General features: G+C 38.2%; 1 protein-coding gene across 27 annotated transcripts in view; it reads right to left on the reverse strand.

Annotated features, from left to right (window-relative positions):
• Fggy (FGGY carbohydrate kinase domain containing) overlaps positions 1-20,648 on the reverse strand; it is a 415,454-nt gene that overhangs the window by 118,799 nt on the left and 276,007 nt on the right. For all 27 annotated transcript variants that reach the window (XR_007351974.1, XR_007351976.1, XR_007351975.1 and 24 more), the window contains one exon: positions 9,082-9,143. Coding sequence is in view for 22 of the 27 variants with exons in the window: in XM_048815295.1 (XP_048671252.1) it covers positions 9,082-9,143 (62 nt within the window). In the remaining 5 variants the exon portion in view is untranslated. The remainder of the gene's footprint in view (positions 1-9,081; positions 9,144-20,648) is intronic.

Raw genomic sequence — 20,648 nt, forward strand, 5'->3', positions numbered from 1 at the left:
GAGAGGCATCACCAATCCCCCTCTATAGAGAGGACATTCAGAGAAGTGGAGAGACAGGACCAAATCCAAACAAAAATCTTTCTTGGTATGATTCTGAAGTCAAGTGCTTCCTGTATCTTAGGTTCAGAATTATTTGGCAAAGCCTCCCCACTCAAGCCTTATTTTAAAATATGCCATTATGGTTTTAGGAAAGGATTCTTGAGGCTTCCGGGGCAGGTGGGCCAGAGCAATATATGGAGGCAGAATATGATCACATCCTGGGTTTCCATCTCCCAGCTCCCGGGAACCACATTCACAACAGAAGACTGGAACATCCTTTCTAGCCAGAAGCCAAGTGTTTACCCTAACTCCAGCCACTTTCCATTTCAGAACAGTGTCAAAGCTTTTAGAGTAAAGGGACTTTTATTTTATTTTTTTTAAAGAAGTGCATGTCTATAAATCTTTTCATTCTGCCTCTCAAGGAATCTCAGAGCAGGGCATCTGGTTTCAGACATCTGGGTCAATAAGAACCTATAGGCCTAATTACTATTGATTCGTCATTGTCTCATTTACTGTGGGCCTTTGCAAACAGTGAGATTCATTTAGCCTCTACATACATGGTCACTCACACACTAATGAGATCCCTGGGGGATGGGGCATATGCTTACCCCTTTGACTCCTAACCTCCTCCCAGCTGTGTGTTTATTCTTTGGATTCAGCCATTCCCCTACATGTTTTTTCAATTATACCTTACCATGTGTGCTATCTGAGTATATCATTCAAAATGAAATGCACTTGGAAGACATTAAAATAACTAATGCACATCATTATTCACATAATTTTAACCTTGCATGATGCTTTTTTTGGTTCTGACTTTGTTTCATTTTGTATGTTTTATCAATTCCCTTTCAAATGGCAGTCTGCCCTTCTCCAACTAGGGAATCACATATTAATTGTGATCCCAATTGAATCGTTCTCCCTCCCTCTCATTAACTCCAGGCTCATATATCTGATCTCAGAGAGAGTTCTGTCTGTCCAAGTCCCACTGGGGTATGATGGAAAAAACACTTGCAACAACCATGAAGTGACTTCATCATGTACCAGCTGGATGAGCAGGCCCATCAACCTGAGTCTAGTTTACTCTTTTGCAGTTAGGCTAATACTCTCTATCTTTCAAGCTGCTAGGAAGATTAAATATAGAACACAGGCTTGATCGTCAGCAATGCAATAAATGAATAAGCAAACAAACAAACAAATAAAATAAATACAGAGCCCTCATCACTATAAAATGGCAGTGATTGAGAAATAGTTCACTTGCCTTGTCATCACAAGACATACATCTTTAGATTTTAAAATACCCAAGAGTCAGGGAAGATTTTTTTTTTTTTTTCAGAATATGTTGCTTACTATCTTAAATGCAGACAGCACCCGTGGAATCTCTCTTCTACTCTTCATTTCTACAAATCACTTAATTCTTTGAATTCACACACTGCCCAGAAGTATGGTGACCATACTCTCAACCCCCAAATCAGAATACATGATATGACAAAAGACATGTGCATCCTTTCCAAGAGTAAGAACAAGGTCTTGGAGAAGAAGCTCCAACACTGTAAGTCTCCAGTTTCTAACTTCTCAGCCCAACACAATATACATTCTTCCAGTCCCCATTCTACTGAAACTCAACCCACCATAAAACTCCCAGGGATCATTTCTGCATTTTACATCATTTGACCATTTCTTCCTCATTTTGTTCTCTTCCTTTTATTTCCCAAACACTCTATTCTCTTGATTTTTCTACCTCTATTCTGGTCGGATCTCTTCCTGTACTTGTCTCTTAAATATCTGAGCTCTTCCAGAAATCTGTCTGAATTCCCTTGGATGATACCATCCTTCTTTTAGAGCTCCAGTTATTATCCAGTACTGAGGACTTCTAAATATGTGTCCTTATATCCTGCTCATTACTCTCTGATGAGTTCCAGGTCAAATATCCAACCACCCATCAAATGTCTCTTCTTAGATATCCCAAGGCAACTTATCTAAAAATATTTAATCTGACACACATCATCTTTTGACATACTCCATCTTCCTACTGTGTTCCTTGGTTTAATCAAAGCCAATATCATTTAAGCAATTGTCCAAGCTACTGCTTGGAAGAGTCATGGCAGGCATCATTTCTGACTTATTTTTCTCTCTCTGCTCCCCAATCTAATCTTTCACCAAGATTTGATTTCTCTTCTAAATATCCCTGTAACTAGCAAACTTTTCTCCAGCTTACCTGCTGCTACTTTACTAAGGCCACCTACACTTGGTCTCCAAGTTCATCTCCCAACGTGCAATCCTGCTCACTCCAATGAGGCTTTCTGTACTTCTTCCTGGGTGATTCTTCTACAGCACAACGCTGATGATTCCCAGCCCTGATTCAACCCTGCAGTGGCTCCTCCCCATTGTCCTCAGGACAAAGGACAGATTTCTTTACTGGCACAAGATGCTCTTCATGAGCTGGTTTTCCCCTCCTTTCACTGTCCTGTGGACATGTGCTCATTCCTCCCTGCTTGCTCCATGCTACAACTGCACCTAGCTAACTTTCATTCTCACAACACGCATGCCTCAGCTTCTGAATGTTTGCCCACTCTGCCTCCTGTTGGTTAGAATCCCTTTCCTTGCCTTCTTTACCTTCTCTGTATCAATCATCATTTAGACTCATATGTGATGTCATCTTGAGACACTTCCTGAGCCCTGGCTCCTTTCACTGCCTGTGCTCCCACAGCCATCTCAGCTCCTTGCCTTTGCTCTTCAAGGCAACCTCTTCAGAGGAGAGGAGGAGCCATCCTGGCATTTCTGAGCACTCTCAGTTATGGACAGCCACCCGGCTTCATCACTTGTGCTAGGGGTTGGGCAATAACACTCCTGTCTCTGGGTTGGGAATAAAGAGACCTCCTTTTTAGTATACATGAATATTTAATACCTTTATCCAAGTAAAAATGTTCTCCCACTTATCAGCTATTAATTCACTAATTCTCCATTTTGTTTTTACATTCTCCAGAATTTTACTGGGAACTTTTTTCTTCTCTGGGAGACATTACCCAAATGTTTTTATCCCAGTCTTCATCCCCCTGAAGAAACTTTTGGGTTACTTTTAGAAATAATTTTAAAAATTTTCCCTGCTGTCTTTTTAACAGTTATTTTTACTTACTTATTTATTTTAGATATACATGACACTAGAGTATAATTTAACATATTATATATACATGGAGGATAACTTATTCTAATTAGGGTACCATTCTTATATTTGTACATGACGTGGTGTTTCATAGGTCTTGTATCTATATATGAACATAGGAAAGTTAAGTCCTGTTCATTCTACTATCTTTCCTGTTCCCATTCCTGCTCCCTTCCCTTCATTCCCCTTTGTCTTATCCAATGAACTTTTATCCCTCCCCACCCTTATTATGTGCTAGCATCCACATATTGGAGAGAAGACTCAGCTTATTTCACTTAGCATGATAGTCTCCAGTTCCATCCATTTACTGGCAAATGCCATAATTTCATTCTTTTTAATGGTAAGTAGAGGAATAAGGAGACTTACTGTAGTGTGATGCTGAATACTTGAATTGCCTGCTTAGAATCTGGCAATGGCCAACGACTCCTTTTCCATAAAATCTGTTTTAGATCTTGACTTAGAAGGCCCTGGACGATCCAAACCCTTTGTCTCCAGCCTCTTCTTACCTATGATTGTCTGTGGCCTGATATCAATTCCTCAGATTTCTCCTCAGTGTTTTCACAGATAACAATCCACTTGACTGGAATGTTCTTGCCTTCAGCTTAACAGCTTAATAGTTTTCTTTTTTAACCATCCTGACCTTAACTGTCCTTCCATCAGTCAGGGCTTGTCTGTTCACCATAATCTAGGAGGGTTTTCTCTGATATGCTGTCACTGCCCTCTGTAGCTTCTTACCACATTTGGTCACTGTAAACTTATTTACAGTTTTGCTTTTATTTGGTGACTGCTGAAGGCTTCCCCTGGACTTTCTGTGTCATGACTATCACTAGTATATACTTAGAGTTTAGCAGTATACTTGGCACACAGTGCTACTCTAGAGGAGTTGCCAAATGGATGAGAGGTACCTCCTCCATTTTGTTCACTTGCAGGTGAGCAAATGGGGATTACTGGGAAGTCCAAGATCAAGGTGGTACAGGCATCTCAGGAGTCTGAACTCCTTCTGGGTAGGGCTTAATCTTACCCACCCTACCAGTTAGCTACTGAACATGCTACTCCTAAAGCATGCATGAATGGATATAGATATTACATGGAATAATAGAATTGGAATTTCTGTATCATTTCCATAATTTATGGAGAAAAAATAGCATATTTGATGAGCTTCTGAAAAAGCTGCCATAAAAGGGGTTGTGGTCTGAATGTTTGTATCCACACAAAAATTTAAATGTTGAAATCCCAACCCCAAGAAGATGATATTAAGAGGTGAAGCCTTTTGCAGACAGATTAGGTCTTGAGGACAGAACCTTCATTGTATTAGGTCCCCTATAATAGAGTCCCAAGTGAGGTTTTTTGACCCTCCACCACATGAAGATCCAGTAAGAAGTTGTCATTCTGTGAACCAGGAAGTGGTGCCTCATCAGACATTGAATCTGTGGCACCTTAATCTTGGACTTACCAGCCTCCAGAACTGAGAGAAATAAATTTATTATTTACAGACTATCTAGTCTATGGTATTTTGTTATAGCAGCTGAATGGACCATTCAGGTTTTCCCCAACCTAAGTATTTATACATCACAGACATCTCTGCATCTCCTTGAAACACTGGTTGACAAAGGGCATCTCAGGAGCCAAAGGGACACAACCTCACAGGCATGCTGGGAAACAAGCATCTTATGACCGTCCGTCCCCTCCCCTGGTCAATATGCAAGGCACTGGGGTGGGCTATAGGTATGATTTGAGAGTAGAAAATTAAGGTTTTACTTCCCAAATCCACATAGCCCTTGGTTTTCTTGAAAGGATCCTAATGCCCTGAGCAATTTCTTTTATTTACATGGAAAGTAGCCAAAGAAAGGCATTGTAATAATAGTTTACTTAGGTAATAATAGTTTACTTAGGTTTAAAGAACAATTCCAATCTGACAGCCATCAAGAAATACTGATTATGCCTGCCTGCACACCCTGAGCTGTAAAAGGTGTTAACATTATCATGCTAGTTCTACAATTGCCCTCCCTCTGGTGAGGCTAAGTAAATACTTAGTGATAGACTGATGGCCCCAGTTGCCAAACTGAAAGACTGCAGTTTAAAAAGCCATAAAGGCCAAAGGGGGGGATCTGAAAATACAGGTGCAGAATGAAAAGGGAGAATAATCTTTAGAAGTGAAGTCCAAGGACTCCCAGTAATCTTATTTCCTCATCTCGAATTACATAAGGTGTATTTGAAACTATCACCATGCATAGTGCCAGACCCAGTGCAAATTCTTAATAAATGTCCTTCTTCTTTCTTTTTTTCTGTCCTTGTTCAAAGGGGAATCACATAGACTTTAGTAAAAAGTTTTAATGGTATGTGAGAGTTGGCATACAGAGGACAGGTGACTTTTAAGAGTCTCATTGGAATTGTGGGAATCACAGATGGAAGAGAGGTTTGAAGAAGAAATCAGATAAAGAAAAATGAGTTGTCCTTAAAGCAATAATGAAAAAAATCTAGGGAAAGTGGTTAAAAGAAAAGAGAGGTTGAGAGAAAAAAAATGTGAGTTAGCTAACAGAAAAAATTCCAAAGGACCTGAAAACAATGGACTCACCATGAGATGACCACTGCTTACAGTGACCTCTGCAGAAGAAAGAACAGACTGGCTTTTCTGTTCTGTTCACAGTCTTCCCCAGCAGACCGTGAGCTTGCCAAGGGATACCCAAGCAGCTTTATTTTCCCCATATTTGTCTATATCTCCTCACAAATAACCTAGTTATTATTCACAGTGCAGCCAAAGTAATCCTTTTAAAAGACAAATCTCATTGTATCTCTCCTCTGCTTAAAAACTAAAACTATTGGGCTGGGGTATAGCTCAGGGTTAACGTGTGCTTAGCATTTGTGAGGTCCAAGTTCAATCCCCACCTCCAAAAAAACAAAAACAATAACAAAAGAAACCAAACCAAATCAACTAAAACCTTGAAGAAAACCACAGTCCTCTTAGTTATATACAATGACGTGCATGGTGTGACCCCTGGCTCACTTCCAGCCCTCATCTGATTCCCCTTTCTCCCACTTTGGTCCAGCCAGTGGCCTTTACAACGTTCCCTGTTGATGCCGAACTGGCCACTGGCTCAAAGCCTTGGGACTTGCTGTTCCTTCCATATATATATATATATATATATATATATATATAGATATAGATATAGATATACATATACATATATATATATATATACATATACAGACACACATATACATAAGTATACACACATAGATATACACATATATGTATGCATATATAGTTATACTATGTATAATGTATACATACACTATGCAGTTACTTAAGTACTATATATATACTACATACATAGTATAATTATATATACTTATATATTTGTGTGTGCATATATATAAATATGTATATATAAAATATATATACACATACATATATATGTATATGTACGTATGTGTATATATATGTGTGTGTGTGTGTGTGTGTATATATATATATATATATATATATAAATTCTATCAAAACAAGGACTTTGCTTTGTTTACTCTAGCATTAGATATGCTCATAAGATATGGATTTTAACCTTGACTGTGCTGCCAACCTTGAACCTAGTTCTTGCAGATTATTCCAATAGCCTCTCCTCAAAGATCTGAGGTCAACAGAACTTCATTCTGAGGCATTGTTAGTTAAGGTTTCATATGAGAAACAAGATGAAGAGAAAAGAGTTGAAGTTACAATCAATTTAAAGTGATCTACAATCAAGGAGTGAAATATCTGCATTTGTAGCCCCATGCAGAGAGACTGGTTGCCAGTTACATGCTATGGGCACATCTAGTTATTGCTTACATGATTTACAAGCTCACAAAACATTTATATTCAGAGATGGGGCCTAAAAGGATTATGGTAAATCAAGAGGATAAAATACTCAATCTGTTTATCAACATTTGTTTCTACAGTTTCAAAAAGGATTTGCTGATGCTAAGCTCTGAGATAGAGGTGATCTACATTGATGTTTTCAGAATGCCCCAAGTCAAAGCAAAAGAGGCATGTGGTTCCTGACTCCAAGGGTTTTGTCCACCCTTTCAAACAGCCAACTTCATTTTAGCAACAGCTCTGCCTATTTCATTCTGAGACCTGAAGCATAATGGGTCACATAGTCCAGAATATTGCATTCATAGATCTGATGGGATACAGATGCACTTTCCTTTGCAAGACAATAGAAAGAAGGTGGAAGAGAATGAATATTGTTGCAAAAACATCTGAGCTGGAGATAAACTTTGAATCATTAAAATATAAAAATTAATGAAGTCAAGAGCATAGTTGGGATCACCTTGGAAGAGATGAAAAGATAGAACAAGAGGGCCAGGAACCCAGTTGTGATGAACTTTGATGTTGATGGTCAAAGAAAGGACCATGAGCTTGAAAAGGAGTCAGAGACATAGGAAGAAAACTGGGAGAGGGTAACATTTTGGAAAGCCAGAATATTAAAAGGAGAGAGCAATAATCAGAGCTACCACACGCTGTTGAGTACACATAAAGGGGGTCTGAGAAACAGCCTGTGGCTTTACAAAGCACAGGTCACTCCTTAGTCTCCTCCAATCTGGGACAGCTCTTCAGTATTTACATTTCATAATCTTTTGAGGCCTATCGGCTAATAATTTAGTATATTAGCTTTCAATTTGGGCTTGTCTGATATCTTCTTGAGCTGACACTGAGTTTATATATTTTGGGCAAGAACATTCCAGAAATGATGTGTCCTTGGTATGTTATAAAGGCAGGTACATGATATTGACATATCTTATTGCTGGTGCTGTTAACTTGGGAAAGGTGTTGTCTGCCAGATTTCTCCACTGTAAACGGACTATTTTTCCATTCGTATCAGTAAGTATCTTGTGGTGAAATCCTTTCACAATGTGTGAGAAATTTGGCTTTTATATTCTACCATATATTTATTTACTTGCTCAATTGAAGCATATACATGAAAGATCTGAAAAATGGCTAACCCATACACTTACAAAAAAAATAAATTTACTTATCAGAAGTACATATTTTATATAGACTTATTTTTATCTTTAACTATACAGCATACTGTCAAAATATCCTTTTCCAAAGTTATCTGGGTTAGTTCTTCCCCAATTCCCTTTAGTGTGGTTATGTTGTTTATTTGTAATACAGTAGGTTCATTTTTCTATTTATCTATCCATTGATTTATCTATCTATCTGTATTCATTTTAAGGAAACAAGAAGCATCACTATGGTTTTAGGACTTAGCCAGTTACATAAAAAAGTACTCAGAGAAGCAGTATTCTCTCCTACCATCCTGCTCCTATTCCCACGTACTTTTCATGTCATTTCTGCCCATCTTCTTTATGTACCCAATCCCACTAATTTCTGATGAAATCTTCCAGTATTTCTTTTGCACATATATTTTCTTATATCTCCTTCTTGAAAGAGAGTATGTTGTAAACTCTGCTTTACACTTAGTTTTACTAATATGTCCCAGAATCCACTCCACATCAGCTACTATGCTCAGTTTACAGGTAAAGAGACAGACCTAAAGAGGTTAAATAACCTGTGCAAGGTCACATACCTAGTAAAGAATAAAGCTGGGATATGAACTCAAGAAGTTTTGACTCTAAAATCCAGACACTTTCATCTACATCAGAGTTTTTCATCCAGAGCCCTGGGCATATTCTTATAGGATCTTTAGGTTCTCAGAGTTGTCTCGGATCTTTCTAAAAATTCATAAATGATGTTCTGGACCATCCGTATGACTGAGTATTTTATAACCAAGTTCTGTCAGATGTATTCACTGTCCATAGGATCTGAAGGTCATGAAACACCCAAAGTGAATATCACTCATGCAGTCACACAAGGAAAGCTGTAGGGAAAACAGAGTAGTTACCTGGCTGTGGCCTTGGCTTGCAATTCAGGGAAGGCAGGGTGGCCTTGCACCAGGTGGTCTATCTGAAAGATAAGAGTAATAGGTCAGTTTTATAGCTCCTCTAATCTATGTTTAAGGTAGAAAGGATACATAAAAAAAGTATGTTTCTTCCAGCTCTTTGTCCATTGAGAATCCAAGAACATTAAAAGGATAATTTGTTTCTTTCAGAACTAGCTTTCCTTAACCTAGTGTCAACCTCTGGAATTTATAAAACCAAAAGTTTTAAAGAGAAGAAATGAAAATCCCAAGGCTAAAATGGTAGTAGCAGGTAGCATCAGGTTCATGAAGGAGGAATGAGGAAGGAAGGGTAACTCAAGTTCAATGTGGGGGGTCTGGCTGTTAAAAGTACTATGGCTGGATCACATCACTCCCCCTCCTAATCCAGGCTGTCACCCAGGGCAGTGTCAAAACCTTGAATTACTCAGTGTGTTTTACTAATGTAGCAGCTATGATAAAGGGGAAGAGGGAAGGAGTACAATGAGGGAACCCCAGTTTAAAAAATATGAGGTGCCCCAGAGCTGTCAAGAGCACCTCCCTGAACAGAAAGGTTGTCCCAGGGAAAACCGGGGCAGCTCTCCAAGGACAGAAATGTCTGAACTCTGTAGATAGTATCTTCTCATCTGAAATCACACATCTAGGATTTAATTCCTAATCCCTTGGATGGCTCTAAACAAAACAGCTTGTCCTGTGCACTGGGAACAGCAATGCTTCCCAGCTCTGCTCCTCCTGCTTGGACAGCCACACTGTGCTGGGGGTCCCTGAACCCAAGATGTGCATTTGTCCATGTTTACTTGAGTCTCTAGGAATCTTAAACAACTAATTCTGAGGGATTTATTTTCATTCAAACCATGAACAGACTGGTGATTTTGGCTATTTTAGAGATAGGCTCTCTGAGCATGTTTCCGGAGAGCCAAGGCTGTGTACAAATACTTGTTCTGGGATCTGGCTCTGGTTCTCACCTGCTGTGTGACTCTGAGCACGTCACTGCTTTGAACTCAACAACCTCTTTGACCTGTCAGCCTCCTTCTAAAATAGCCTCCTTTTAAAGTTCCATTGGATTGGTGTAGTTTTATGAAAATATTTCAAATTAACAACCATTGGTCATTTCAATGAAAAAAAAAAATCATGTGAGTTTTGAATATTTACTTCCTAGACGTTCAACTTTGGGTTACTGTGATGAGGCATATTCTGGACCCTCAAAGAATTTGTAAACTTGGGAGTGCATCAAGATGAACCCACTGAGATTATTAATGAAAAATTAAAGGTATTACTTTTGATGCTATTTTCTTTTATGGGAGGTACTTGAGGAGTTTAGAGGAAGGAGATTTGAATGAGCTTACAGGAGGACATGTGTAGTGTATCCACGAATGAAATTATTTAGTATTTACTGGATGACTAAAGTACCAGGAACAGTCCTCAGGCTCTGGGACACAGTGAAAAGGAATAATACAATATTTAGTAGCATAAAGTAAGGTAGTCATTCATCATTTGGCAATTATAGAGACATGAAGAAGGAAAAAACGTTTATGGTTGTAAGGATGGAGGGAATTGGACTACCTGCTCTCCTGGCATCTTACAGGGGTTTGATAAATATTTGTGGAATGAGTGTGGGATGAATGAACCATGGAAGCGTACGGCATGCTCACACAACACTACATCTTTTTTCTCGGTGATTCTTAACAAATTTCACCTTTGTATCTATTTGTGATGGGCACACATTGGTCACAGCGTAAATGCATTTTAAATTAGAGAATAAGTATAGTGGCAGAAATATGGATGAATGAGGGGAGTTGGGATAGACAGTGTATCTTGAAAGTCAGATAATGGTTCATACTTTTTTTGAATTGGAGCCTTAGGAAATGACTTGGATTGAGGGAACAAAATGATGAAAAGATAAGGAAAATTTATCCAGCAGGGTGTGCAGAAGAGGGAGATAACAAGATATAGTGAGCAGGAAATGCAGGCGAGGATCAGAAGCCAACAGTGGGAGTACAGGGCACACACCCCAGTCCTTGCCCTACTGCAGCGTTTACCAAGTTCATTTACAATCCTTAGTGTCTAGTCTGTCTCTGATCCTGCACTCTGGACACTTTCAAAATAACAGCCTCAATATGTCCCTAGAACAATGCCTGGTATCTGAAATGAATGAATGAGACCCATTTTGAGGAAAATAAAGCAAGCTTAGGGACAGACTAGTTACAGAATCTAAGAAAATCAGAGTCAGATGACTTTTAAATTTGGAGTATAAGAAAAGGCAATATGATTGTATACTTCTGCCCTTTTGTTTTCTGTTTTCTGGATGCCTTGACATCTGGGGCCTAGCTGACTCTGGAGAGGCAGTCTCTCCCAGGGCTGGCCAACTCCTAAAGGTGGTGAAAGCTCTCCACCTTTTTCATATGAAAAGCAACTAATTCAGAGCTTATCTCTGTACACCCCTTCCTCTTGGCTCTTGCATGGGGGTTCTTTTGTTTCTCTAATCCCAGCCAGATACCAGATACCAGCTGACAGCCCTTTTACCCCCAGAGCCTGCTGAAATAATATAAGGTGACCTACACCAAGCCTGCTTACTCTACCCTGCTATATTCCTTCCCAAGAAAACTAGATAAAGATTCTGGCCTGAGGTTGTTCCTCCCTCCCTCTTGACTCTTAACTGACCCTGATGCTGCCACAGGGTCAGGGTTTCTTCTCTTCCAGGGAATTGAGAATAACAAACTAGCTTTCCAATGGCAACTGTCTCTCAGTCTGTTAGCCTCAGCATAGGTGAATAATAATAAGCAAGCCCACATTTTAAGATATGGAAAAAAACCAAGGGCTTTGCCAATAGAGTCTTGCTGTCTATCCTTATCTTTTGTGAAAACTTCAGAAGTTACTTAAACTCTCAGAGCCTCATTTCTGTACTTCAGCAAAAAGGGGACAATAAAATTTCCAAGATAGGGAAGGTTGTGGTGAGTGCCAATTGTGTAGGTGGCTATCAGTTCATAATATCTATTATGAAGAAGAATGAGTATAGCCCAAAAGTGAAAATGGTTATGGGAACAGGATCCCAGCCCACTGTACTTTTTATTTTCCACAGCATTTGGTGGTAAAGGCCTCTCTGATTAAAAAAGGACGCACCAGTTGGTCAAATCACTGAGTGCTCACTTCAGCAGTCTGGAAGTGTCTGTTCCTAGGGTTGACCTTAGAACTTGTGTTCTAATCTCTAATGCATTTAGCACAGTATAGAAGAACATGGTGTCCCACAAGTCGTATTTGTTTCCCAATGAGATAACCAGATTCACAACAACGACTGTCATTGCCAAGTGGTTGCCTCAGAAATATACTGACAGAACTAGTCTAACTGCGACTTTTTCTTGTTTCTGCCATCTTCTTAGATTTCGGCTCCAAGAGCAGACAGCTGAAGAGTAGGCTGGAAAGCTAAACACTACTGGGACAGGAAGGAAGCTGGAGATGGTTGGAGGCAGGTCTTTCTCAGACCAAGACAGAAAAGTCACCTTATGGCGAGTAACTTAGGATGTTGGGCCCTTCCTTGTCAAGGTAGCATCTGTGCTAGGAACATGGAGAAACAACAGTTCAAAATAGTCGAAAGCACAGATCATAACTGGGTAGTGCAAGGTGGCGTCTGGCCCACAGATGTATTTTATTTAGGATATATAATGTTTTATAAAACGAGCCAATATTTTTAAATTGGGAGCTTTCCCTTAAAGTCCTGATTCTGGTTTCTCTTGCAGAATTATTTCCCACATGGCAAGAGTTGGCTGAGTGATGGCTGGTCCTGCACACAGGCCTCCTCTCTCCAGCTGTGAGAGGTTGCAGGCTCCCCACCACTCCCCAGCAAAGCACACCACATTTTATCCATTGATCATCACGATTCCACTAATGTTTTACTTGCGCTGAAGATACGTTTCTCTGCAAACGAAGGAACAAGAAATTGAGCCAGAGTACAGATGCAGGAGAAACTTCTCTGTGGAAGTGAGAACTGTTCCTTCATTAATCTCTTTGCTCATTTACATGGTCTGACTTCTTTAGGCACTTGAGTTTCTGACCTTTGATATGGAAGAGAGAGGACAGGACAAGGAGTCCTGAGACCTGAGCTGAGTCCTGAGACCTGAGCTCAGGTCTGGCTCAGGACAAGATCTTGGGCCAGACCATCTCTGATTCTCTATGAAATGCTAATAAATCAATATGACAAATAGCCAAATGTGTGTGAATTGCAGAGAGAACTGCATTGCCTGTGCAACCAATATTGCTGACAAAGAGTTTGGAGGTAAAAACAAAACAAAACAAATTCATAAAATCAGCAAAACACCTCCTCCAACAAATGCAAACCCAGAATTTATTTCAATAATCTTAAGTTCTATGGTCATTTAGCTAAAGCAAAGCTCTTATTGCAAGATGACTTTCTTTCCTATTAAAATCAGTTTACACATTAGTCTTAAAGCTTTTACTGTGTCTTGCTGGCAAAGAAATCACCAAGCTTCTTTTAAAAAAGCATTTAGCATTTTTCAGAACTGCTTCTTCTCTATTTACATTAAGCTGTAATACCACTTTTTTCAAATCTAAGCCATTTTAACTCTTTATTTATGTAAGTCATCTTATCTGGAAACCAAAACACTTGCTGATTTTTTCCTTCTTGAAATCCTCATAAGAATATAATGAAAAACAAAGTGCAATCTAGGCAACTTCTCTGTGCTACTGAAGAGGACTATGGGTCTCTACACTGAACAGTCCTGAAGAGTAACAAATACTCCCAAAAGACAGATTAACAAGTTTTTCATTGAAACTTCAAGATGTTAGCTAGAAGAACTCCACTTACTAGTGGAAAAATTCTGAGTGAATACATTGCTAGTTCAGTCAGTCTCATTCACCACCAAAGTTGATAACTTTGTAAATATTTAGTTTGCTAATTAATTTACTTATTTATGAAACTAACATGATGTATGTTTACCTTGTGCTATCCACTATTCTGAAAACTAAGGATAAAAATATAAAGAAAAGTCAAAAGTCTTTGCTCTCACAAAGTTCTGCCTACAAAGGGAAATGGGTGCTTCAAAATCCGAATATAGTTTAGAATGGAAATATTCTCTGTAGACTCAACAATATTAATTAATTGAGCACCTATTCTTTTCTAGACATAGTAAGCACAGGGAATTCAGTGGCAATTACATTTGACTTAATATGTGTTCCAATGGAGATTATATCTATTGAAAGACAGAGACAATCAACAAATAGTAAGTATAATTATAATAAATATAAGTAAAATGAGAGAAAGTGATTAGTGCTTTAAAAGAAACAAATAAGCTATTATATAAAGGACACTGGTTTTAGAGCAGTCAAGGAAGAGCTCTCTGAAGATGCTGAATGAGAGGAAAAAAAGAATCTGCCAACCATGAATCTATATTGAACACATTTTTCAAGACAGGATGAAAAATAAATGAACTGTAATAAAAGAGGGAATGTCTTGTCATTTAATCTCTACTGTATGAAATGCTAGAGAAAGTTCTTCAGTCTAAAAGAAAAAATATATTAGATGGAAGCTTAACATTTTTTTCTCCATATTTTTATTGGTACATTACAGTTGAACATAATGGTGGGATTTGCTGTTAAATATCTGTACATGCACAAAATATAACAATAAAATTTGGCCAATATCACTCCCCAGCACTCCCCTCTCCCTCCCTTCCTCCTTCCCCCTGGTCTCTTCATCTATTCTACTGCTCTCCCTTTGATTTTCATGAGACACCCCACCTCTTTTCATTTTCTTTTTCCTTCTTCCACATATGAGAAAAAACATATAACTCAACGCTGACCTTCTGAGTTTGACTTCATTTGCTTAATGTAAGTGTCTCTAGTTCCATCCATTTTCCTGCAAATTACATAATTCCGTTTTTCTTTATGGGTGAATTAAACCCTATTGTGTATGTATACCATATTTTCTTTATTCATTCATCTATTGATGAACACCTAGGCTGGTTTCATAGTTTGGCTATTGTGTTTTGTGCTGCTATAAACATGGGTATGCTTGTATTACTATTGTATGATGGTTTAATTCACACAGAGTGAGGGTCACATGAGAACACAGGGAGGAGGTATGTGTCAACAATCCAGAGACCTAAATCCAACCATACTGACCTTTATATTAAATACAAAGAATTTGAACATTCCACACAAAAAACAGCAATCATAAGACAGGATAGAAAAGCAAGACTAAATATATGCTGTGTTTATCACATTACATAGACCAGGAGAGATATACTGGTGGATTGACCACCAGTACTTGGAGTAGACTAGTGGTATATTTCAGAGGTGGGATCCATAGGACTTATTGATGGACTAGTTTAGGGAGAGAGGGTAAAAGAAAGTCAAGAATTAATCCTAATTTTTTGTGGCTTTGATAAAAAAATATATAAATGATGGTATTCTTTACCAAGATGAAGACAAATAATGCAGGATCAATTTTGGGAGGGTATCAGTTATGCAGTCAGAAAACTAAGAGTAACTCTTGATTCCTTCTTCTACCTCCCTGTCATCTAATCCATTTTCTTCATTGACAGCAATGTTATCCTCCAGAATCCTGGACCTCTTTCTTTTCTGCATACTTTGCATCTAATCCATCAAGAAAGCCTGTTGGCTGTACTTTCAAAGTATATCCAAAACTGGACCACTCTTTACCAGCTCTATTGCCAGCATCCTTATCTCATTGGGCTTATAGCAATAACTTCTTCCTGGCTTCCAGTGTTTCTAACCCCCCCATCCCAACCCATTCCAGTTAATTCTCAACACAGCAGGCTGCAGGCAGCATGACCTTTTAAAATCTAAGTCATATCACATCACTCTTCTGCTCATTATTCTCCAGTAGTTTCTCATTTCACTCAGGGAAAAAGCTAAAATTCTTAGAGTAGTAAAAAACACGAACCCCTCACCCCACTGAACTTATTATCTGCACCCCGCTGAACTTATTATCTGCAACTCTCACGTTGGTTCATTCAGCTCCACCTCTATGGCCTCCTTGCTATTCCTATAATACCCCCAGCATACAGTCCCCTCAGGATCTTTGTACTAATTATTCCCTTGGCCTGGCATATTCTTCCCCTGGGGTTTAAATTGGCTAAATTCCTTCCCTTCTTCATTCTTTGCTTAAATGTCACATCAATAAGATCTTCCATGGCTATACTATTTAAAACTGCAACCTACACTTCTGAACTCATATCCAACTCTTCTAATACTATAGAATGAAGTGTATTTATTTATTTGCAGTTTATATCTCCTATTGTTAGAATTCAAGCTTGAGAAAGGTACAGATTTTGGGGAGGGGGACAGAAGAAGCTGTTTTATGCACTGACATTTTCCTACTCAGAACAGTACCTTGAACACAGTATTTAATAAATACTGTTTGTATAAAAGAATTCAATCTAAAAAGCATAGAGTCTATTTTACAGATAAATGAAGAGCTATGAAGAGTGAAAGGGTTGCATCTGTTTTAGAAAAACTGCTTTAGCTAATAATAGTGCAAGAGAGAGATTTGGGGGCCTGATTAGGAGAGTATGCATGAATCCAGGTGGGTATACAGAAAGTACAGTATGAGCTAAGGCAAGAAGAGGTCACAGGGAGATGTTTGATTTTTAGTTGGTCTGTGTATCCATGAAGTCATTCCAATTAGCTAATGTGAAGTGTTGGGGAAACAAATAGATCCCATCAGTACCGACACACATACATTTTTCTCTTATAGTCCTATAAAACCTTGCTTCAAATGCTTGGAAAGAATATCACCCTACAGACAGTAGTTGTTTCCTGAGAGAATCTACAAGAGAATGTTTATAAAGTTCTGCAAAGTGTAGTCTTGTAAGAGTCGAGTCCAGTTCTGGAAAGATCTGAGGACTCTGGCGGTCAAACTGGGTTAAAGATTGTGGCTTTCCCACTCATAATTAACTGTATGCCCTTGAACAAGTTACCTTACTGTTCACAGCCTACTTATTCACTTGTAAAACTAAAATAATAACACTGACAACACGCATGCATGCATGCACGCACATGAGGAAAAATCAAATAAAGGATTGAATCTTATTGGGCCTAAAAGAGCTTGACATATAACAGGCCCTCAGTACGTGCCAGCTCCCACCTTTCCAGGAGGCTGCAGGGACAGAACAATCTATTCTTATGTGCAATAATAAATTTATAATTATCAGTACTACGTCCAACTTTCTTAGGTGATGATGAGCTACTGGGGTAACCTCATTCTTGCCTGGACTGGTGTAATCGATCTGAAAATCCCTGTAACATGATAGAATGACTGAATGAAAGAAGGGATAAAATGACCATTTCCATAACCTGCACAGCACTGGACACACTGCAAGTTGTTCATAAGCTACTTATGGCAGACTGACTTTTATGGATGACTTCCAGAGGCTAGCCCCAGATGGAGCAGCCATGGAGATAATGGGGGAGATAGATAGGCATTCCCAATGCACAAATCCTACATTTCCAAAAACACAGACAAACTTGTTGCATTGTGGTCCTGTGACTCAATTTTATAAATTCAAATTCTGGGTTCATACAATTCCAATGTAAACCCAATTGTCCCAGGAAGCAAATCTACCACAGTACAGCGCAGGAACTTATCTTGGCCTCCATTTACCCAACACCTCTTCCAATTGAACTCACTTCAATTAAGACAGAGAGGAGCAGTTAGATGGGGGATGGCCAAGATCCAGTTGGAAATGAGTTTCAGCATCTGGATTCAGTGAACACCAGGGTTAGTGATCTGTGGAAAAAGTCTGGGCAAAAAGCAATGTTTTTTGCATGATTTTTCTGGAAAATTGGTGAGCACGAGACAACCTTGGATGGGTGCTTGGTGGTACAACTAAAATCAATCATTCATGGAAAGGGAGTGTGTGGCCTTTCAGAGAAGAAATAAATATCAGTGATGTGAAATGAGTCAACAATAAGTCTAATTCTCAGTCAAAAGAGACTGTAAGAGTTCCAGGACCAGAAAAAAATCCCACTTTTTTCTTCATCCTGAAGATAACCAGATGAAGATTTGTTTTTAAAGTACCAATGTATTCATATACTTGGAATGATGGATTTGCTTTGTAATGAAGCTCTGTATCTGGAAAAAATGAAACTTTTAGTATTCTTTTTCAAGTGATGTACAGTTTATGTTTTTCTCTCATTTCTTTTTCTTGTTTATTTTTTTTTCTTCTTTCTCCTGGCTTCCCTTTTTTTCTCTTTTCCCATTTCCTTTTCCTTTTCTTCTGATGGGGATGGTATATTTATGACCAGTGTCTGCAGCTACAGCAACCTTCAGCTGAGGTTTCACAGAGTTGTGTGTATGAAACAAAGAACAGAGGGATACAAGTTCCTCTTAGAATCCTACATGATGACAGCGTGTTTCAAAACCAGAGATCAAAATTTACCATAGAAGGAACCAGAATTAATAAGCCATAAGGAAAGGTAAGTGGCAAAGGGACCATATGAAAAGGCCATTGGTGGTGGGTCAGGCAGTGCTGGCAACCCTGGGTTCAGTGGTCCATTATAAAATACAGATAGTAACTTTTCCTATCTCCTGAGAGAATCTACAAGAGAATGTTTATAAAGTTTTGCAAAGTGTAGGGTTGTGAGAGAATAAAATGAGATAATATACAAAAAACTATTGGAATCAAAACTGGGAAATAAACTTTCAAAATAACATTAGGCATCATAATTATTATGACTATCATTCAAGGATATGAATCCCTCTCACAGAAAAAAATCTGGATAAACTCCAATTATTGTTATTAATATCATCATCCTCATTTTCTTTGTTTTATAGCTGTTTTATATTTCTTTGCTTGGCATCTCCAGATTGCTGTCTTACTAGATAGTCTGCTTTGTTCTTGTTTCAGATTTTGCTCTATCATAGCAGCTTTTAGGTTTCTTAATCCATTAAATCCTAAGTTTTCAATTTTGCAGATGTTTCAAAAAATTGACATAAGTGCATTAAAATAGGTTGAAAATAATGATCTAGAGCTTAAATGTTATTATATTATTATCATAATTATATTGCAATATAATCATGTTATTATAAATTATATCACACTATAATATATATTATTGTGCTATAATATTATTTTGCTATAATAAATTATATTATTATAACACAAATAACAATGTATCCTATTATATAAGAATATTATATTAGTTATTTTATGTAGTATATATTTATTATATGTAGTAACAACATCATATAATTATATCATTGTATAATTATACATTATTATATTGTGTATCATATATTACATATATTATTACATGCACATTACATTTAATTATTTATGCATTTTACATATCTGGGATGATGGGTCAAAATGGGTTAAGATTTTGCTGTGTATAATCCACGGGTCAATCATGACCCAATTCTATGTCCAATGAAACTCTATATGTCCGATTGTTCAAAGTGGAGCTCCCAATATAACTGGAATGGTTTATAGTGCAAAGCTAATTGAACAGATAAGCTAACAATTCTCAAGCCTTATATCAAAACTCATAGTGAAAAACTGAAGATTTTTTAGAAATAGCAAAAAAGAGGTCAAAGTTTCTAAAAATTAAAATTTAATCTTATGAAATAGGTATATAACTAATTTTTGTTCACAAATATATGTTAAAACACATGTGAAGATCACTTATATCCAGAGCAAATAACTGAATCAAATACTGGAAAAAACATTTCCAACTGAAAAAGATGTCTAATTTGCATGCTGTCTGTAAAAACCCTGTTGAACAATGCATCCTATGCAAAGAAGTGTGTGTGTGTGTGTGGTTTTTTTTTGTTGTTGTTGTTTGTTTTTTTTTTCCCCTATCCTTGTTTAGAAAGTTTCTAGACTGAGTCCTCTGTGGGTTCTTATGACTATACTATGATGTGGGGTTAAAAAGGGCTTTCAGTAATAGGTCTTCAATATGCAACAGAAAGGGGGTGGATATTTAAATAGAATGTTACACACAAACACAGCAGTGGTTTAAATAAGGAGAATGTTAGACATCCATACTGCTGTACTTTAGGCATGATGTATTCCTTCTTGACCATTCTGTTTATGGTTTTTAAGACCAATCAGATATTAATTATTTCATACTAACTTCCCTACCAGAGTCTGATCCTGAGGACCAGGGACTGATGAGGTCTGACTCAGTAGATTCATTTCTCTACCCTGGCATAGGAGCATAGGTACAGAACATGCTCTGTGAACCCACCCACCCACCTACACTTCTACCTACTTTGAGAGGTCATTTAAGAAAGTTTAAAATAGAAATACTTAAGAAATGGAAATTAAGGGGATCCAACATGGCGGCGAGAGGGGAGGCAGCGCTTTCAGTACCTCCTCAACAACGGGGTCAGAGAGACGCATGGATACGCTTAGATTCGACCTGCTGAGAAACTCCTAGCAAAATTCCACTAAAGAGAGACCGGGATTAGGTAGGATTTTTGGAGGTGACAGTTTGCGCTAGACTAGTGAATCTCCGCCACGCGGTGCAGAGGTCCAGACCCGCCAGCCGCTGCC

The sequence above is a fragment of the Marmota marmota genome, unplaced genomic scaffold (genome assembly GCF_001458135.2).
Source record: "Marmota marmota marmota unplaced genomic scaffold, marMar, whole genome shotgun sequence".
In the NCBI taxonomy this organism is placed as follows: domain Eukaryota; kingdom Metazoa; phylum Chordata; class Mammalia; order Rodentia; family Sciuridae; genus Marmota; species Marmota marmota.